The sequence below is a fragment of the Opisthocomus hoazin genome, chromosome 17 (assembly GCF_030867145.1).
Source record: "Opisthocomus hoazin isolate bOpiHoa1 chromosome 17, bOpiHoa1.hap1, whole genome shotgun sequence".
Taxonomy (NCBI): Eukaryota; Metazoa; Chordata; class Aves; order Opisthocomiformes; family Opisthocomidae; genus Opisthocomus; species Opisthocomus hoazin.
Window position 1 is genome coordinate 4,896,584 of NC_134430.1, and position 21,485 is coordinate 4,918,068.

At 50.6% G+C, this 21,485-nt stretch overlaps 1 protein-coding gene across 7 annotated transcripts in view; it reads left to right on the top strand.

The window, feature by feature from the left end:
* The window catches only part of PHACTR4 (phosphatase and actin regulator 4), a 72,583-nt gene that overhangs the window by 25,780 nt on the left and 25,318 nt on the right, over positions 1-21,485 (top strand). For 4 of the 7 annotated variants that reach the window (XM_075437764.1, XM_075437766.1, XM_075437765.1 and 1 more), the window contains exon 2: positions 1,339-1,385. In XM_075437764.1, the coding sequence (XP_075293879.1) occupies positions 1,370-1,385 (16 nt within the window). In that variant the 5' untranslated portion in view covers positions 1,339-1,369. Of the gene's footprint in view, positions 1-1,338; positions 1,386-1,438; positions 2,479-3,189; positions 3,261-3,613; positions 3,664-21,485 lie in introns of those variants that run through there. The other 3 variants (XM_075437768.1, XM_075437769.1, XM_075437761.1) reach the window with 3 other exon arrangements.

A 21,485-nucleotide genomic window follows, 5' to 3' on the forward strand; every position in this document is an offset into this window, starting at 1 on the left:
CGTTAGCTGCGTTTGAACAGCGTGAATGGGTTGAGCTGGAGGGATTCTGAGGGTGTTTCCCAAGTAACCTCGTGGTAATCTGCCTCCGAAAATGAAGACCGTCTGATGTTCTGGGGCAGTTGACTTGCTGCGCAGCAGTCGGCACAGGTAGTGCTTCTCTTTGAGCTGTTTGAATGCTGTGATTGCCAGCGATGTTTTGAGAGTTTAACGGCTTTGTCTGGGTGCTCTCCCCGTCTATGAATATCGCTGCGATGATATTCTAGCTGCAGCAGAGAGAAGTAGCCTGGAGCGTGGCTGTCTGATCAAAAGAAGTGTTTCGCCCACACAGTTCAGCAAAGCAAAGCTCAAAAGCCCCGCTGGCGATGGCTTGTTCAGGCGCGCTTCCAGTGACGGCGTGGCAGGGTTGTCTCCGCCGCAGCCCCGTGATGCTCCGACGGCGTCGCGCGAGCGGAGCGTGAGCTGCAGAGTCAGCAGGTTATCAGATGGCGATGAGCCGCCTGGTCTGAGGTGGCTTTACAGCCAGCAAGCTGGGCTTTGCTGCTGGGGCGGAAGGTGATGGGCTCTCCTGGCCTTAGTGGTGAAGAATGGGCTGCGCAGAAAGCTGGCTTTGGCTTCGCAGCGCTGGAAACAGCTGATTTTGTAGCTCTTTCCCACTCACCCCATGCTGTGCCTGTTGACATTTCCTATTGTGGTTGTCTTCGTTTGAACTGCAGGCTCGCTAGGACAGCAGCTCTGTTTCTAAAATGCTGAGCGTGTTTTTTACTGTGCTGTGTGATATATCAGAATCAAGATGTCTCCTGATTTCCCCAAACTTAGTTCCTCCTGCACCTCGTTTCAGAGCTTTCTCCAGAGAAAAGCTGGGTCTGCTGCTAAAATCCGAGTTCCTCCTTTTTGTCTCTTTTCCCCAGTACGTTCTGAACTGTCTTGATGCTGTGTGACATCTAAAATACTTCCTGTGCACGTGCTGCTCTGCCTTTGCTGGGTAAGCATTAGCTGTTCCCTTTCACAGCAGACACAGCTTTCCTGAAGAGGCAGACGTGGGATGTTTTCCCTGGGAACGAACATTTGATGCTTCGTGATTGTTACACCTTAATTTTGCTACCCTTTTCTTCCAACAGAGCGTATGTGTGACTAGAGGCTAGTGATGTTTTCAGAGAGGGGTGAAGATGCCACATGCTCTCGTTCCCACTTTGCCAGGGCAGGATTCCTGCTCTAGGTTCCCTCCACACTGGTTATGTGGAGACTGAGCAGAGCCGATAGAGAAGTGAAACTAAACCTGGGTTTTGGTCACACTTGGAGTTTTAATTTGTGTGTCCATTTTGTTTCCTGTTCTTGTAGGAACTGCTCAGAAAGCTAGTGCACGAGAGGAATGGAAGAGAACAGTGGTGAGTACGCTCTGTCTTACCAGGGGTTGTGGACCTCTGCTTTCCTCCTTGGTTATGCATCATGAAGAACCTTGCTGCTTTAAACTTTGTGTCTTCAATTCAAATGCAGAAGGTGATTAGAAAATGAGCTGGTTTGGCAGATGCATCAGCTGCAGCTGGACTGCGCTACTGGTGTGGACCAGATCTGATTAAAGCCGTGTTGTACGTCTGGAGGAGCTATTTGTGAAACCTCCCGTCTGTGAAACCTGGAATATAAGTATTGGATCTCCCATGCTCTTGAAAACAACCAACCACTCCTTTCTTGTCAGGAGGCTCGAAGCACTGAGCTGCTGTGCAATTTGAACAAGGCACATTGCAAGGCAGAAAGAAGGACCAGCTCATGGTAGCTCCTGCCTTCTCTTTCTGTATTTATTGCTCTAGGCTGCTCTGTCTTCCAGAAGATGTAGGATTTTTTTTTTATTAAGCAAAATTTAGCTTTAAAGCTCTTGCTTTAGGCACTGTGTATTGTGTGCCCTGAGGCAAGCGAACTCATTGCTGTTGGGTTTAACTGATCCAAGGCTGTGGTTGCAACTAAAACTGGTAGATTTTTGACTTGGAAATTGCCTTGAATGTTTTCTCCATCTGTTTGCCTAAAAGGGCTATGGAAGACACTAGTTAAATGGCCATTTATTTCCCTCCCTTTGAAATGAGATTTGGATGAAGGCTTTTGCCTGCACGGTGGGAAGCCGGTCTCCGTGAAGCATCTTGACCTCGCATCTTGTGGACCAGGATGTTGCAGTTGGTGACTTCTAACTCGTAGTGAAGTGCAACTCTGTGACCATGAATGTTATTTCTAGATCATTCCTAGGCAGCCGGGGGATGCCGGCCTTAGAACTGCAGCATCAGTGTACTTGCCAGCAGAGCGGTGTGCTTGGCGTGGCGGATGGACCGGGCCGGTCTGCTGAAGGCCAGCTGTTGACTTCGTGCACAGCTGGTCTGCTGGAAGCCAGTGGCCCAGCCGGAACAGCCACGAGCCAAGTGTACCTGTGTGAAAACACGTCATGCTGAAATCCTGGTGGCCAGAATTGCTGCTGTGCCCTCTAATTGTTAGCCTGTAAGGTGTACATTCAATTTGTGGTGGTTGCTTTCCCTTATGATTTGCTCGTGGCAAACTAATCCCAAATGATGGCTTTTGAAGGGGGAGGAGGGGTAAAGTGAGCGTGGCGCTGGCAGCTGGTGTTGAAGCGGTGGCTGTGGAGATGACAGCTCCCTGCCCAACCCCAGGACAAAGCGCAGGCAGCAGCAGGGCGAGTTTTTCCATCTCTCCAGCCTGCAGTAATGGGATGGCTTTGAGCAACACTGCGAGCTCTGCTTGTTCACCAGGACTCGGCCTTTGCTGGGGCTGCCAGCAGCCAGCTGTGTTCGTATCGCAAAGCTTTCTGTCCCTTTTTTACGTGCAGTTGAACTCCATTTTTGGGGTAGGTCAGTGAGCCGTGGGGTTGGAGCCTGTTGAGGTTACTACTGACAGCTTTGACTCCGATTTGAGCAGTGCTGGTGGCCTGGGATGCGAAAGGCCTTATGTTCTGTTTGCATTTTGCCAACTTAAGTAAAATTACCTCCCCTTTCCCTCTGAACAAATTCAGCTGTGCAGGCTTAGGATGGGGTGTCTGTACTTGATCCTTGCGTGCACAGACACCCCGCAGAGCTGGCTGTGAAGCTTTATGTCTTACCGCCTTAGTGCTGCGAGCTGAGCGCCCCGTATTAAAGACAGAATAAGCAGATGGGTCTTTTATTATTCTTTCCTTAAAATTACTTTGCTTTTAAGGACGCTCATTCTCCAAGTGCTGCTAAGCTCAGGACTCCTGGGTTGTTCCGGGCACTGAGGCTGGAGATGAGGTAAGGTGGAGCTGAGCTGAAGTCGATGCCCTTTGTTCCCTCAAAGCCTGGTGCTTTTTGATGTATTGCTGTCCTTAACCGGTTGTATATTAACTGCATTCACAATGCTGCATGGCTGGCTTTTGTTTTAACTGCGCTGGCACGTGGTCAGAGTTGGTGTGCTTCGAATGGCCACTGGGACTGCACAGTGAAGCATAAATCCTTTTTAGCTGTCAGGCTTCACTAGCCATGGGTGGGTGCGGGAGCCCTCCTTGGCTGGCTGCCCTGCCTAATTAAAAATGAAATTTGCTGTTGTCTTCAGATTTTAATTCATGCTCATCCCTGAAGACTAGTGGAAGCATGGTCTCCAAGGCAGCTGCAGTGAAGTTTCGGAGCTTTTCTATATACAGTTATTTTAGAACAGGTATGCAACTTAAAATTTGCTCTCAAGCCTACCCTGGGTTGTTTTTCAAGTATAGAGAAGAATACACAGAAACTTCTTGCAAGCCTTGGGACGTGGCCCTGAGCAAGTGGCTGCAGTTCAAGTAACCACACGTCAGTTATCTGCAGCAATTCCCACATGCATGTGGTGTAGGTGGGGCAGCATCGGGTGCCTTGGTTTTTCACTCTAATCAGAGAATCACAGAATGGTTTGGGTTGGAAGGGACCTTAAAGCTCATCTGGTTCCAACCCCCTGCCATGGGCAGGGACATCTTCCACCAGCCCAGGGTGCTCAGAGCTCCATCCAACCTGGCCTTGAACACTGCCAGGGAGGGGGCAGCCACAGCTTCTCTGGGCAACCTGGGCCAGTGTTTCATCACCCTCATGGGGAAGAATTTCTTCTTCATATCTGATCTGAATCTGCTCTCTTTTAGCTTACAGCCGTTCCCCCTTGTCCTATCACTGCCCACCCTTGTGCAAAGCCCCTCTCCATCCTTCCTGTCGGCCCCTTCAGGCACTGGCAGCTGCTCTAAGGTCTCCGCGGAGCCTTCTCTTCTCCAGGCTGAACAGCCCCAGCTCCCTCAGCCTGTCCTCGTAGGAGAGGTGCTCCAGCCCTCAGATCATCTTCATGGCCTCTTCTGGACCTGCTGGACTTAAGCAAAATCAAATTATTTTGCTCTGAACTGTGGCTGTGCAACTGGCATTGGCTTAATGAATGCATCAACTGCTCATGTTGCAGTAACCTGTGTAGCTTGTCGGGCTGAGCCCTCAGCTACCGACTTGCTGTGAACCCCACCGGCAGTGGAAGAAATTTTGCAGTGGTGGAAACCTGCAAGGCCCCGTGTAGGAGCTGAGAGGTGATGGCGAGGGACTGTGCCTTGGCGTGAGGTCTGTGCTGGAGGCAGAGTGCTGCCCAGAGCCGTCAGCGGAGCTGTGAGGTGGGTGGGAGGGCAGAGGTTAGCGAGAGGAATAAATGATACCTAAATATACACACGTTGCCGGGCCGAGTTTCCCTGCTTTCCAAGGTCCCACCTACGCAAGTGGTCTGTTGAAGGGAAATGCCACTGGAATACCTTGCCCCTCTGCAGATCCTTCCTGTGGTGCAGGTGAAGGATCACGCTCTATTTTCAGAGTCTGTTTCCGCTGTTCCATCTTCTGCCCACGCTGTCGCTGCCCAGACCCTCTCCCAGAGACCGCTCACGTATCTCAGCACGGTACGAGCTAAGTTTGGACCTGTTTGTTAGTCAAGGGGTTGTCTTCATATCTAGCATTTTATCTGCCTGCAAGTCTGAGATCTTAAAAAGCAAAATATTGAAGGAGTGGGAGCTTTGTGCTCGGCAGGGCAGCTCTCACCCTGTGCCTGTGGTTCCTGGAAAGCTCTGCTGCGGCGTTGGGCTGCCCTAACCTGGAAGCAGGCCTGCAGGTCGCTTGCCCAGTAACATCTGAGCTAATCATTCACGGATAACTCTGGAGGGAGCCTGGCAGTGCCTTTCCTCGTGGGAAGTGTTTGCTCTTGCGTTCTTTGACCTCCTGTACTTTGGGGCTCTGTTTACAGTTTCTGCTTGTGGCTGCACGCTTCCTCGGCAGGTACTGGGATCGGAACCTCTTAGCAGCTTCCCCAAAAGCTCTAAATCTCTGTGGGGCAACTGTGAAGCGTTTGGGGGAAGTAGTACAGTAGCCTTTGCACACGCACAGGCTCTTACCCAAAGCTGCCTTTTTAGAATAGCACTTGAAATACTAAGTTTATGGATGCTCTAAGAATCTTCTGCAGTTATTTCTTCCTTCAAGGCTGACTTTCATCCCCTTTGTCTCCTGCTGTGCTACTTTTTTTCCCAATTCTTTCCCTACTAAAAATAGGAAATACTCTTTGAGTCCTTAACCTTTGTGCAAACAAAGAAGTAATTTGTTTTAGCATCTATGCTGACTTCTGGGCTATGTGCCTCATAAGGAAACCAGTGTGATATCAATCTGCTGCTTTCGGAGACTCGGACTCCAAATATAGTCTGAGTAGAGGAAATGGCTAGAAATGTGAGTACTTGCTTCTTATGCCACCAGCTCTGCTGCTTGTTCCTGGCAGGATGCATGGCTGGCTACCTGATTCCCATTTTTATCCCTAAAAATGAGAGCAATACCTTCAGATGCTCAGAGATTCAAAACCGTTATGGGAATGAGCACACGATCATCGCCCGTGCATAGGTAACAGGATTTTTAGATCACTTCTGGTCCAAACCGCGTGTGCAGAAGCAATACCTCTTAGTACACATCCATTGCTGCCAGCTTCCGAGCAGCCCTGCTGTCTGAAGGGAGGTTTGAGGTCAAAAAGACGTATCAGGCTGTTCCAGGGCTAGATTCTCCAAGCGGGTTCTGGCATTGCTGCCTTGTGAAAGGCTAATGCTCAGAGGGAGATGGATGCGATGGCGAAGCTGCAGTGACTGTGACCTGTCCCAACGACGCTTTAATCACTGGCTTCCATCAGGCTGCTGCCTTGGGATCTGCAAATAACGCTTTGGTTTCACGTGGCTGCTGGCTGATGCGTGGAACGTGTGTGGGACCCCTCTCGCACTCTGCCAGGGCCCCTCGCTGCTGCTCTTTACCAAGGCTCACCAAGCTCGGCGTCTCCTCCGGGTAGGCACCACGTGCAAGCAGAAGAGAGCAGAACACTACAGATGTGCCAAGTCTGTTAGGAGAAAAGAAAACCAGTTTTCTGCTTCACAGGTGTCTGCCAAGTGACTTTCTTCTCGCTGTTCCCTTCTTTGTGGAGCCTTTGGTGTTTAGCAGCAGTGAAAGCTGAGGGAGTGGCTGCTAGGATGTAAAATGTTTTGCTCGCAGGTTGTTAGTTGGAACCCAAGGAGAGAGATCGTGAGTACGGGTTCCCATCTTGTGCCTCTGGAGTGGATTGGAGGCAGAGACGAGGAGTTTGTGAGGACCGGAGCTGGGGTTGGACTAGATGATCCCCAGAGGTCTCTTCCAACCCTTGCCATGCTGTGCTGTGCTGATGGAGCTGCCTGCGTGGGGAGAAGGTCTCCACCAGCACCTCCCTCGGATTGGATGGTGACTGCCACAGGGGGTCAGGCCTGAGGAGGAAATAATGCGCTGCCCTCAGCGTCTTCTGTTCCTCAGAAACCTAACCAAGGCTTCAGATCTCTAGGCCAGTCGTCCTGGTACTCTGGGTAACGCACTTCAAAAAGGGAAGGGTCCCAGGAGGGGCAGAAAGGGAGAGGGTGAGGTGGAGGGTGGTTTGTCGGATTCTTTGTGTTTGCTGAAGAGCTTGGCTGAAAGGCCGGCGTCTGATTCCGGGCTTCTCCAGCTCTGCCGGTGCTCGGGGCTGGCTGGGTGGGAATCCCCTTCTGGTGACTCAGTTTCTCCTGGAGATCAGCATCTGGAGGCTGCTGCCAGGACAGGCATTGAACTAACCCTCCAGCAGCGCTGAGGGAGAACTCGTCCAACGTGCACTTTTACGTGGAACTCCAGTGCTCTGACGATGTGGTTCCGAGTTTAAACTGGGCTGCAGGAGACGGCATCCGTTGTTCTCTGGTTTCGATCTGCGGCGTCAAGCATGGAGCAGTGACGGCGTTGATGTGCTTCCCTGCCACACAGCTCTGAAGTCTGCCGGAGATGAAGAGTTAGTGCTAACGAGCTGGTGGAAATCTCTTTATAATGTCTGTTCCAGAACAAAAGAACAGGTGTTTCTTCCAGGAGGACGCAGAAGCTGCGATTCCCTTGTGAGCTCCTGTATATGATGTATATAGCAATAACGGCTTTGTGCAGCACAATAGGAGAGAGCCAAAGTGGTCAACGTGCCTGAGATTAAACATTTAATTACAGCTGATGTATGCTAATTTGCAAGCATGCAGAAAGGCAAAATCCTACTGTTCCTTAGCTGGAGTTACCAGAGGGTGGAGCTGATCTCAGTGGAGGCTGTTTGACTTCTGAACAAGGTGCAGCGCAGAACGCTTGCTTACCTACCCGAAAGCGTTATTGCAGGGAAGCACACCCGACAAGTTGGCAAAATACTTTATCCCGACGGCCTTTTGTTCTTAAATTTGCAAGGGAGTTCCAGTTCTCAGTGCAATTCATGTGCCAGGTGCTGTCAGGGTGCTTGGGGCAGCTGATGGGATGCTGAAGGGCTGTTCTGCCTGCTCTATTTGCAGGTGATGCAGATCAGCTATCCACCTTGGTGTGGCATTTAAGAACATAAATACCCAATAATTTCCCTGTGACCAAGCCCCTTATGATTTGAATAGGTGTCTGAACTCTTGGTGCCTTTCCTTCCTGATCGGCCAGCCAAGTGTTTTGCAGAGATGATTGGCTGACCTGGCAGAGACCTTGTCATTCCCTGGCACCCCGTTTCAAGTGACTTGTGAAGGTGTTGTAGTAAATGGCCATGTGGTTTGTACAGATGCGTCTGCCTGGAGGAAAGCAGAGGTTCATTTTGCTGGTTTTGTGGTTTAGTGGCCAAGCTGTGGATGTGCTGGGAGTGAGATGCTGTGGCCACCAGGCTGGCTGGAGCAAGGTGGTAGCAAAGGCTGATGTGGAGTGAGAAATGCTCTATCCACTGAAGTGCCTGGCGATTGAATCGAACAATCTTACTCCTTGTGTTAAGAGATAAGACCTGGTAGGACATGTAATGAATCTCCGGATAATTCAGGTCGACTCCCTGTAAAACAGCGAGTGCGGCGTGACTGTGGCTCCGTAAGTAGGGCATGGAGCAGGAGGGTCAGATTGCAGAGTTTCTAGTTTTCATTTTCAACTGCTTGGACCTTAAATTCACCTTGCTCTCCGGAACACTTCTGCCGGTAAATTCTGTCAAGGGATTTTAGTAGCTGTTTTTATTGGGGCTGGGGGCAGAAGAGGAGCCTGCCTGGAACCGGAGGTAAGTGGGTTTAGTAGAAATGAAGCGATTTTAGTTATTACTGTTTTTCTTAGTTCATGCAGCAGCAATGCAGCCAGGCTGAACAGCAAACCTGACTTTTTTAACAACAAAATACAAAGTGCTTTCGTTAATATTGCTGCCCGTGTGAGTTGCAAGCAGTGTTCGCTGAGCCGTGGGCTGGACGAAGCTGCCAGTGGCAGGGCTGGGTGGCAGGGCTGGCGCTGCTCTGCAGTCCGTCGCTAACAGTTGCATGTTGTCACCGCTGACGTCACGGCTTTATCTGTTTCTTACTCATTTGTCTTGAAAAGGAGCCTGGCTCTGATTTCTGAAGGTGTCTTTTGTCTCCTAAAACACTTGAGTGCGACCAGAAACCAGAGATGTGCTGCGGCTCTTTGACAGGTTGGACCAACCCGGCTGGGATGGGATGAGCGATAACCACGATGTGGTCACAAGAATGCTGCTTCGCAACCCAGCCGGGTTTTGTCTTGCTTTGTGGAGCGTGGATTTTAAGATTTCTGAAGGACTTCCCAGCTGGGTTATGGTAAAGTTGTATTCCCTTGTGCGTTAATGGAGTGAGTAAATCCCACTTACTACTGGTCGGTGTAGCCTGTTGGTACTCGGGCTGTTCTGTTTGGGCTGAGCTTTGCGGACTCGGAATCTGTGATGGATCCTGGTGCCTGAGAGCGCGTCTAAGGCTGTCTGGAGGGTGAAGCTTCGCGCGGTGTGGCAGCGCGGCGGTAACGGCTTCCTTTGGCCGGAGCCTTCCCTTGCGGCCCGGAGACCCCCTTTCCTCGCCGGTGGACGGGCAGTTCGCTGCGAGCTGGCGGCGTGGTCGCTGGAGGGGTCTCCGCGGCGGCGGGTGGCGGGCGGGTCCCAGTGCTGGCCCGGCCGGAGGCCGCGGGTTCTGTCCCGACCTCCGTGTCGCGGGGAGCGGGGGGTGCGGCTCTGCGCTGCGGCCGCCAGGGGGCGGGCGGGCGCCGGGCGGGGGGGGGGAGTGAAGCGGGGGAGGCCTGGGGCTGGGCCATGGTGCTTTGCTGCGAGAGCTGCCCCGGGGCTCCCCCTCTTTTTATGGGGGGGGGGAGGAGTCAACCTGTAACGGCGCAGCCTTAAGTTCACCTGAAGTTCAACCAGGGCAAGGGCAGGGTCCTGCACCTGGGGAGGAACAACCCCAGGCACCAGTACAGGCTTGGGGTGGACCTGCTGGAGAGCAGCTCTGCGGAGAGGGACTGGGAGTGCTGGGGGACGACAGGGTGACCATGAGCCAGCAGCGTGCCCTGGGTGCCAAGAAGGCCAATGGGATCCTGGGGTGCATTCAGAGGAGTGTGGCCAGCCGGTCAATGGAGGTTCTCCTTCCCCTCTGCTCTGCCCTGGTGAGGCCCCATCTGCAGTGCTGTGTCCAGTTCTGGGCTCCCCAGTTCAAGAAAGATGAGGAGCTACTGGAGAGAGTCCAGTGGAGGGCTATGAGGATGAGGAGGGGACTGGAGCATCTCTGCTACAAGGAAAGGCTGAGGGAGCTGGGCTTGTTCAGCCTGGAGAAGAGAAGGCTGAGAGGGGACCTTAGAAATGCCGATAAATATCTGCAGGGTGGGGGTCAGGAGGACGGGGCCAGACTCTGTTCAGTGGTGCCCAGTGACAGGACAAGGGGCAACGGGCACAAACTGGAGCAGAGGAAGCTCCAGCTGAACCCGAGGAAGAACTTCTTCCCTCTGAGGGTGACGGAGCCCTGGCCCAGGCTGCCCAGAGGGGCTGTGGAGTCTCCTTCTCTGGAGATATTCCAGCCCCGCCTGGACGCGGTGCTGTGCAGCCTGCTCTGGGTGACCCTGCTTGGGCAGGGGGTTGGGCTGGGTGACCCACAGTTTCCTTCCAACCCCAAACATTCTGTGATGACTTGTGTTCAAATTCAACCAAAATGTTGAAAAAACTGCCTCTCCCCTTTGATCTTAACATGAAATCTTGGAGATGGTGGTGGTGATTGGGAAAGTAAACGCTGTCCCTTCCTGGAGGAAAAGCAGGAGTTTGTTTTGCTGGAGCATCGTGCGGCGCAGGGGTTAAGTTACATTTTGCTTTGGGGAGGAAAGGAACATCTCTCAAAGTAATTAACTTAAGATGCTGACGCTAATGAATGGGTGTTCAAAGCTGGGGCTGGTGGGGGGGTTGATGGGAATCCCCTGTTGAATCAGTGACATTAGGGCCTTAGGAGTGATTCTGCAATTAGGAGGCTGAAATGATGTTGAACATGAAGTTAATCCTGTTATCTCGCAGCCATTGAGCAAACTGCTTGCTCTGGATAACTCTATAATGGGATTATTCTAGTCAGTCTGGCACCCTCGACACTCCCTATCTGTTCAGGGCTTTTTCTTATTCTCCTGTTCGGTATTGATCAGTCTTCCTAGAGCTAATTTTGGGAAGTGGTGTCTGGGGCACTGTTTTCCGGTGGTGCTGGATATTTTTGGAAAAAATGAGTTTAATAATGAGCACCCTGTTGCCTTGTGAAGCCATTCACTCCTCCACAGAAAAGATCCCTGGAGCCCATCCCTAAATAAATGTTTAGGAAAAGAACTGCAGGACAAGGGCAAGTATAAAAGGAGACTTCCCTGCGTCATGCCTTCCTGGCATGGAGGATCTGCAGTGGGGTGAGTTCCTGTGCTGGAGACCGCTCCCGGGCCATCATATTTGCAGAGTATAAGCAGTTCTGGTTTGAAAGCCTCATTTTGCATCCGTGATAGCCTGTAGCAATTGTTCTAAACAAAAGTAACTGGTGGGGTTGTTAAAGGGATTATCTTGAGTTTGGTTTGAAGCTTTCTGATAAATTGCAAGGTAACCAACGTCAGGAAAACACCAGAACCAAATGATCGAGTAGGGAGGAGAAAGAAAAGCCCAAAGCACGTTCAGTCCCTTGCCAACGTTCATTATAGACGGGATTGCTTTCCTCTTGGGCCCACAGACCTCCAAGGTTTACTGGCCTGGCTTTTGTGCTGGGTTTCTTGTGAGCTGGAACAACGGCGTTGTCACTGCTGGGTCCGGTTACGTCCTTGGCTGCAGCAGGGCAAAATGTAGCGACTTACGGTTCTGCTGTAACGGATGGAAATCAGACTGCTGCGTGTCGTGCGAGAGGTGAAGATCTACCCCCTGGTGAGAATTAGAATTTGAGTTTCAAAGTCTGGGAAAACACTATTTTTTTTTCTTCTACTCTGTAGCCAGAGGTTCAGTTGACAATAAACCAATAAACCAGGCCCCTCTCTTTCAGCATCACTGGAGTATAGAAGTGATTTCTACAACACTCGCTAAATGAGCAGAGGTTTTTGTGCCAAACCAGAAACTTCCATAAATATGGGAAAGTTCCATTAAAGGGTCAGTCAGCTTTTAGTTTCCAAGTTTTAATTCTTTTCTTTGTTTTCCAAGGCTGATCGGACTCTTGTTAAGAACTGCATTTTTTAGTGGGGGTGTTGTGGGTTTTTTTTCTTTCCTACACCCATTATGAAGGTGAGAAGTGCTTTGGAAGCTCCGAGGAGCTGCCGTACATCAGGAATGGCCTTCAGTGTTGCTAATGACTCATGTGTCCGGGCTGCCTCGAAGAGGGCAGGGAGAGAGGTGGGCTGGCCTAGCCAAGGGCCACCGAGGACTTCAGGCCAGCTGGGCTTTCAGTTTCAGTGCCCTGCTGTGGAGAAGCTGATGGATTTAGGTGCTGTAGCCTGTGGTTTCGGGGAGTTTGGGGGAAGCCCTGGGATGGCATTCTTACAGCAAGGCTTCTGGAGATGGGAATCCAGCACAAGAACAAACTCCTGATTTCAAACCTGAAGTGTGTGGAGAAATACTTTAGTGTTTCTGTTTACACACCCTAAATTTTGTGCACCAATTCAAATGCTCACTCTAATGTATTCTTGCTATGACAACTGCTTGAAGAAGGAGGCACAGACCCCTGTGAAGCTGATCCAGATGTCCTTGGTTTTCACAGTGGCTTCTCTTTAGACCCTTTAAAGAATGTTCTTGCTTGTTCTTCCTGCAAGTTGTAAACCCCTGAACATGAGGTTTGGTGCTGTGCTCGGTCTTGCAGGCTGTGGGTCTTGAGGTGGGACCTCTGTAGTAGATGCTGTGGTGGGGAGCTTGTACTGATGCTTGTAAGATCTTTCTCCCTAAGCAGCTACGTTGACTGCTTTGAGCCCTGGGAAGTGCGTTGTAACCTCATGGAGCCATGGGATGGAGCGTGGAGCTCCATGGCTACCTAATCTCTGCCACGTGATTCTCTGATCTGAGCCCTCATCTCAAGATGTTTAACACAGGCCAGACTCTTTCCAGTGGTGCCCAGTGACAGGACAAGGGGCAACGGGCACAAACTGAAGCAGAGGAAGCTCCAGCTGAACCCGAGGAAGAACTTCTTCCCTCTGAGGGTGACGGAGCCCTGGCCCAGGCTGCCTAGAGGGGCTGTGGAGTCTCCTTCTCTGGAGATATTCCAGCCCCGGCTGGACGCGGTGCTGTGCAGCCTGCTGTGGGTGACCCTGCTTGGGCAGGGGGTTGGGCTGGGGGACCCACAGAGGGCCCTGCCAGCCTCGACCATTCTGTGATTCTGTAACACAGGTGTGAGGCTCACAGAGGCTGCCGTGGGGGCCACGCTGCTCTGTGTAGCCCACTGACTCGGGGGTTGTCTGCATTGCAGGTGAGGGTAGGGCTACAGCTCACACAAGCCTTCCTGCGTCGGCTGTAAGCTTGTTAGCTTACAGACTTGAAATAGCAGTGTGCTATAACTCTTAAGCTGCAAAATTTGTCTGAGAAGGTAGGTAAATATTTGAGTAGCTTGCCCTCGCAGAGCTCATGGCTGTTACAAGCCGGCGGCTGTTGACGTTGGAGCTGGCTGCTTCAAGGCCAGTCCTGATGGACTGCAGTGGTCGTGCTGGGCTCCAGTCGAGCATCTCACTGGCCAGAACAGTCCTGGTTCGATCTAACGACGTCTTCTCTCGGCCGCGGTGCCTGCAGCAGTGCTCCGAGGCTGCAGCCATGCCAAGTGTGAGTAGATGGGAGCGTTGTTTGGTAGTCTCCAAAAGGGGTTTTGGCTGCTGTTTTGGTATGGTGCTGCTTGCTCCTAAACAAGGTCACTGCTGGTGCTCTACAAATGCAGGAGCAAGAGAATTGTGTGAAATGATGTGAAATGGGGATTCTGGGAATGTGTGAAGGGTCGCATCTGCAAGAGGGGGAGCAACTGTGGGAGCAGTGGCTTCTTGCAAGGTTACGCCTCGCTGTACCTCCCGAACTGCTGGTGTTATCTCATCTCTTGACATTTCCTTTAATTATACGAAATAGCCTTGACGCTGTAAACAAGTGCCGTGGCATTGTGTCTGCAGCTTGTGTGAGGCAACGCGATGCGTAAACAGCGTTTGGTTCTGGGGACCTGCTCTGTGGAGGGCTTGGGACGTAAGCTGCCCGTTTGCAGTTGTCACGTCTGCTTGTTGTGCCTTGTGCTGCGATGGCGCTTCGTGCTCGTGGCTGCCGCCGACGTCTTTTCACAGGAGCTCTGGGTACGGGCAGAAAACAGAGGAGCATCAGGGCAGGGGCTGGGGTTTCAGGGGGAGACGAAGCGACTTAGGGAGCTCATGTTTTGGTTTCAGCTCCTTTGGGCCTCCACAATTCTCTCCCCGCCAAGCCAGTTCAAAACGGGTGAGGAAAGGGATGATTCGCGACACAAAACCGAGCATGGCTTTAAGCACGCTAGCAGCAATCTTTTACCCGGGATGTTTCAGTCTTAAGCCTCGCTGCTGCTTGGAGACACCTTGGTGGCTGAGCAATAGTAAATATTTGGAGAGTTGAGGTTGGCTCACTGTCTTGCTAATGGCTCTTGGTGGGGTGTGACCCGTGGTCTGGATGTGCCACTGTTGAGGGTGGTCCACGGTAGATCTATGAAACATATTTGGCCAGATGAGCTTCCTGAGCATTATCTTGTTCCTTAAATAGAGAATAAAGCTTGTATCAACATGAATCACAAAGTTGATAAACTGGAATGGTTCCTCTTAGAGTTGTCTACTCGTATTGGACAAATATTTATCGACGTTGTTTCAAAAGGCGTATTTATGCAATAGACGGAGGTCCAACCTGTAATTACCTGTAAGATTCACTCCGGCAGAAATGGCTTGTAAAAACACAGTGTGCTTGAAAGGAAGCTTTTAAACCTCATGTTTGTGTGTGCATCTAAAGTTGTAGCTTAAAACTTCATATTTTATCTGAGTTTTCAGTGGCATGGGTGCAAAAAGTGTTTTTCTTGACGGATTTAAGGGCCTTAAGCCAAATCTGTCTGCCGTTTCTTTTAATTTCTGAACTGTGGCAAGGAATTTGGGTTTCTCTTCCAAATGTATCTGCTTGGGATGATCAGAAGCTGAGATTGTGTGCCAAACTTGCCTTGCATTTTAATAAGGAGTTCCTGGGCTAGTCAATAACCAAAGCAGAGCAGGTGCGGTGGGGAAGTTGGGTGTTCCCCAAAAGCTGAACCAAGGCGCGTTTGTAAGTGTCCCTGGGCAGAGCCAAGGGAGTGAAGGATGGGAGGACGCCCTGGCACTGGTTGGCTTTGTGCAGTAATTTGGAAAAAACGTAACTGTGGCGTGAGGAGCTCTAGGTGTCAAGAAGCAATTGGGCTTGCTGGTGTGGTGGGCCTGCAACGAGCGCTTTGGGGTGGCAGAGGAAACACTAAAATGTTTTGCTGTGGTTTCACCTTCGGATATGAAGAGCAAGTGCGCTTGCTGAGATTTTTGTGAGATGTTAAAAAGAAGAAACAGACTTTTGCAGAGATATCTTGCTGCCTTTCTTTTCAGCTGGCATGTGGGCAGGGAAGCTTTCAGCTTAAGACATAGTTTGTCATCTTGAAGGATTAGCGGTAGGAAGAGAAATTTGGGATCGTGAATCTTTTCATGAATCGGAGCAGGGGCACTGGCCTGTGGACCTTGACCTACGCATTGCAGACTAGCTTTAGAGTTAAATATAGTGCTACCTCTGAGGGTTAATTTCAATTTAATCTCATTTTAGAGGTTTAATATTTCCTGCTATTCTTGCTGTTAATTTGCAGTCTCCGGTGTAGCGCTTAACAGAGTTTGTCCCATCAGTTTTATAGGTGGCATAGATAGACTTATCTCAGTGCCAAAGGCCTCGGTTATCTTGAATAATCTCTATATAAAGCTGTAAAGCCCCGTGAGGGTTCAGCTTGGCCAGCAAGGTAGTGAACACGGGGGCTAGCATGTCTGTAGTGCAGCCGCTCGTGTAGGAAGAGCACCATACACTTGTGCTGTGCCAGACCTAAAAGCATGTGCTGAGTAATGGTTTGAAAGGAGAGGAATTTATATTTGATTCGTGCTGAAGCTCTGTTAGTTTTGTCATTCTTTATCTCCGATGTTTTGCAGTGGGAAGCCTTAGGTGATGTCAATTTACAGGTTCTTCTCTGAGTATCTTAATTTTTGCTGCGGGAGAGGGTTAAAAAATACTTAAGCTAAATGCCGTGCCTGTTTCTCCCCTAAACAATGGAATAATTAATGTAATTTTCTTCTCTGTGTTTTTGCTTGATGTCTTCCTAATAATATAGCTGGAAGTGGCAGATGGGTATCCTGCCTCCGAGTGCTTCACTGTTGGGAGTATGCTGATGCTTTGCTGATGCCTGATGCTTTGCTGGAGTGTGTCCTATATCTGTGCTTCCTTTGGCTTCTGACCAGTGTTTCTTTTAATGCTGCTTCAAGGTGCTCTGAAAAGTAGTTTGTCAGCTTTGGAGGTTCCCTTGCCTCAAGATGACATAGCCATGAATCACCGCGGTGATCAAGTTAGCCAAGATGTGACTGGATCTTTAATTTTGTCAGGATTACATTCCTTAGCATTCCCTCGCAGGTAAACAAGACAATATTTAGTGTGTGTTGTAATTAGTGAATGGTGAGGAGGCATTGAAGGTGATACCTTTCCAGTACTGGCTGAAATGTGCTCTCATTGAAAGCTGTGCGTTCTCCACTGAAAAACAAGGCTGGGGGATATTGTGGCCTTAAGCTCCTCTTGGCCCCAAGACCTACTACACCATCTTCAGCCCGGTCCTGGTGACAATTAAGCAATTGCTTGTGTTCCAGCCGCCCGCTGCGATCACGAGGCTTTCCAGGAGGGTGTCCTTAGCTTTGTTTTCCCTTCCTAAATGTGAGGCTGAACATGCTGTCAGCTTGTTGGCAGAGGCTGCTGCTGAGCCCAGAGCAGTGCTGTTCCTCCAGCTGTGCCCCATCCCGCTCAACATCTGGGCTGCTGCAGGACAGGGGTTGCTCACCTTCCCCACCACCAGCACGTACGTGGTGGCACCAAGGCAGTGCCTGGTGTGCTGGGTCCGCTGCCCCTTGCTTTGAGATCGAGCAGCTGCTATCGCCCTGCTGACTAATTGGTGGGGACAAGGGGATTGGAATGCTCTGGGAAATAGGAGTTTCCCTCTTGGAAATGTCGCAGGAAGCACGGAGGAAATCATGTGGTTTAGGAGCGGTTACCTCACTTCTCTGCCTCATCCGAACCAGCGCCCTTTGATCAAAGTATACAGAACCTAAACAATGCGATGCCAGCTGGCTTATAAATAAACCATTTTCCATTTCCACACCGGGTATCAGGCTGACTTTTAGTACCATGTGAGGAGAAAGGAAGAGCGTCACGTCGTGTTGGCTCGTGACCTTTCGGACTGCCTGCCTGGCTTCCTACCCGCTTGCTTCGCCTTGGTCTGCTGGCGTAGTTAATTCCTCCACACGCTCTTTTTCGGAGCACAGCGCAGAAGTGGTCATCCTTGTAGGTAGCCAGAGCTGTTATGTGTATATGATATATATTTTCATATTTTCCTTGTTCTGCCAAAGCTGCTGAGGATTGCTAGCAAACACGTCGTGGTGAGGCGCATCCAGAGTCATGGTGCTGCCACTTTTTCTTCTCCCTGCCAGCCCTCCTGGTAAGGTGGTACCATGGGCCTGCGTTAGTATGTGAGGTGGGTGCATCTCCGGCAAGGAAAGAGCCTTAACCATCCTGTCCCTCCTGCTGACTCCTGCTGATGAGCTCTAAAGGAAAACGCCCAGTATCACTGGTTCTAAATAGACAGCTCCGTCTGCGTGGATGGGATAATGCAAGAGTCCTTTTTAATGTTCCTGTGGCTGAATCATGGAACATAAATGTCTGAGTCACTGCAGATGAATGCGGTGTTTCACGTTGGTGTGAACTGAAATGTGAACAACAGTGTCTTTATTAGAGGAGCTAATATTTGTGCTCATTATGGGTTTCATTAGATTTTAAAGTGAAACAATCCAGAAGAGTTCCTTTTACAAGGTATATAAACACACTATTAACACGTGAATGCCGGGTTTTTAATGGGATGCTGGTCTGGATGGAGAAGAAATGAAACTTCAGAGGAAAGTGATGTACCCACTTCTTGGGCGTTTACTGCCTGGAACCGGTCGTCTTGTTTTGTGTTAGCCATCTGACTCTCCTGTAAAATTTTCCTGTAACTGGGGTTTCTTGGTTACTACATTTTTAGAAGAAAATGTTGAAGGGACTGTCAGCCATATCCGTTTTTGCTTTCCAGTAGAAAGCTGTTTGCTATTTCAAGCTCTTCCTTCTCGTGAAGGTCTTCACCTGTCCCCGAGGAGTAAAGGCTTTGCTCTGGTTTCTTCTGGTTGCTGCGCAGCTAAGTCAGATGGCCCTTCCGCGTTGTTATGGGAGTTTTGGACATTTGTTACTTGTCCTTGCTTGAAATGGGGTTTTCCTTCCTCCTAGATATGCAGTTGGATGTGGGCTGAGGTTTTGTTTCGCTGCTGTTGGTAGAGCTGAAGCAACCTCACTACACGGTGTGCTAAACCCGGGAATCGCAGAATCACAGAATGGTCGGGGTTGGCAGGGCCCTCTGTGGGGCACCCAGCCCAACCCCCTGCCCAAGCAGGGTCACCCAGAGCAGGCTGCACAGCACCGCGTCCAGGGGGGCTGGAATATCTCCAGAGAAGGAGACTCCACAGCTCCTCTGGGCAGCCTGGGCCAGGGCTCCGTCACCCTCAGAGGGAAGAAGTTCTTCCTCGGGTTCAGCTGGAGCTTCCTCTGCTTCAGTTTGTGCCTGTTGCCCCTTGTCCTGTCGCTGGGCACCACTGCAAAGAGTCTGGCCCCGTCCTCCTGACCCCCACCCTGCAGATATTTAGAGGCATTTCTAAGGTCCCCTCTCAGCCTTCTCTTCTCCAGGCTGAACAAGCCCAGCTCCCTCAGCCTCTCCTCGTAGGAGAGATGCTCCAGTGCCCTCGTCATCCTCGTAGCCCTCCGCTGGGCTCTCTCCAGTAGCTCCTCATCTTTCTTGAACTGGGGAGCCCAGCACTGGACTCGGCACTCTAGGGAGCGTTGGTACTCTGTGCTCTCCACATGCTGCTGGCAGGGAACTGGGGCAGGTTGCTTTGTCCCATATTTTTTTCCCAGCTGTGAAAAAGAAAGCACGAGGGGTTACTTAAGAGCATGGTAAGTGTGGCCACTCTTACGCTCTGCTCTGCCCGCGGGCTGAGTTGACACAGGAGCATTTTTTTGCGCTGTGTCTGCTGGTGCAGAATTTGCACCTTTCTTTCCAGAGCTGGAAGCGAAGGATGGGCCGGCAGCTTTTTCTGGCCAGGAGTCCACCTGGAAAATAACAATGTTGGTGCTACTTTTGGTTCGGATTTCTGCTGTTCTCTACCTTTTGTCATCATTCTTCTGGTGGGGTTTTTGTTCTTTCTACCCCAAAGAGGAGAGAGTTGTGGCTGATGAAAACTCCTGAAGGATGTTTGAAGTCCAAACCCAGGTGCGATTTAAAACGCAGACTTGTACCTCTCTGCTCCTTGAGCACCACAGCCCTGTGTTTGGGAAGCGAATATTAATGCTTCTGGTACAAACTTCATTCCGAGTGCCTTTGCCAAACGGTCTTGTTATTCTCTGCACGATAGTTCGTGAGGTCTGATCAACGACACGGGAGGGTGAAAGTGCTTTATTGCAGGATTGTGTTCTCGCAGCCTAGGGAGTGAGTTGCTGCGCGGCGCCGGAGCCTGAGGAACTGCCGCGTGTGCTCTTGGGCTGCAGCCGCTGGGCATTTAAATGCATTAGTTTAAATCTCTCTTACTGAAATTTAAGCTAACGTTTCATGTTTTACTAATGTAGAAATGAGGGGTCAGGCATGTGCTTGCGCTGCTGTGCTTTAACAACCTGCCATGTGTCATCTGTTCTGCAGCAGAGCTTTGTGCACGCTGAATTCACAGTAAATGCAATATCAAATGCAATGGCTTTAATCTCCTTGAAGTCAGGCAAGTCTAGATGCAGCATTTAGCATTCTGTAGCATTCCCAGATGCAGGGATATTTTTTCCAGACCTCCTTCCAAGCTGGACAGCTGATTTACAGACTTGGAGAAGTCTTCCAGCCTCTATCTCCGAACTTTGTGGGTCTTTGCCAGATGGCAGTGTATTTGAATGGCTTTAAAATGGCTTTTTCTTTGTTTCAAAGCAAAGAGCCTGAAATGAGGTTGGAGCATGCCTGTGAATCAGTATGTTAATTGCCCACAATGAAAATCAAAAGTGCTTGGAAGGCTGACTGCTGCGGCTGACCAGACCGAAACGCAGGCTCCTCTTCCGAGCAGAGATGTCTGGTGGTGGGAGGCTGAGAAGAGCAACACTTCCAGGAACGTCCGTATGTTCTGCGCGAGGGAGGAGAGTGCTATTTGCTCCTCCACCCCCACGTGCCTGCTGACCCCTGGCTCCTCCACCTGCTCTGGCTGTCCGTGGGGACGGCGGGCAGGGGTTCGGGGGTGCTGGTGGAGAAGGTGCAGAGACGTCCTGCTCCCTCCTGGGTTTTTACAGCTGTGCTTCGGGAGGGAGGAGTGGGTCTTGCAAGTTGTCCCGATGGCATGTCCAGTGTGTTAGTGGAGGAACCAAGAGCATCGACGTCTTCCAGGTGTGTTTGTGGCTGGGGTGGAGTTTTGTTAGACTTCAGAACGACCCCCTTCCCTTTTCTGGCTGCGAAACTGCCTCCCCCTGCGACACGCGGCTGTGAACGGCGACCTCGGCCATTCGCTCTGGGTGTCTGTTCTGACTGACTGTTCCCAGCTACGCTGGCCCGAATTGACAATCTTGGACTTTGTTGTTTCCCAGAATAGAAGGTTTTTACTGTTGGGACTGCCGCAGTAGTGAGCTTGTCCTGAGCCCTTCCTGGCTGCCTGAGTGACGCTCAGCGCTGGGGAAGCGCTGCAGCTGCGGGCCTGACAAGGACGGGGACCGCCAGGGCTGCAGCAAATCCTGGTGTGCTTAAACCGGCTTTTTCCTACGGCGCTTCCGAGAGTGAACAAACCTGGATGTGTCAGATGGGTTCGAGTTCCTGGTTAGCCACTGGTGTGATGAGGCAGCAAATTCCGGTGTGTTTTTGAAAACTGTTTTACCTTTTCCCCTGAGTTAAGCTTCTGGATGTTTAAAGGCTTTCGCACTCCTCTGTGGTGCGGTGTACGGGGGCTGGGAAAGACCTGTAGGTTCACTGAAGTCCTACCACAAATTTTGATGAAAAGCTAAAGAATGCAAGTGGACCTATTTGAACTTTGGAGATCTTTCTTATTGTGATGCAGATGTTGAGGGGGGTATTTGTTACCTTAACCATCAAGATGTGATACACGAAATAACAAGGAAAGTAAGAGTTTATTTTTTAAATTTAAATTTTCCCTTGTTAAATTTAAATTAAACGAGAAGACACACTCCGTGCTCCTACCTCTTCCTGGTAATTTTAGCGGAGAGAGGTGTTGCTGTGAAATTGTATTTTTATTATACATCTGGCTAGATGCATATCAGCTCCGTCACTCCTTTTGAAATTCCCTTTGCTCTCCGGTGAGCTCAGCTCCTACAGCAGTTAGAGAACCACGCTCTCTCATTCATCACCGCCGGGGTTTGTATTTTGCAGGCTCAGGTACCCTTACCTCCTTGAT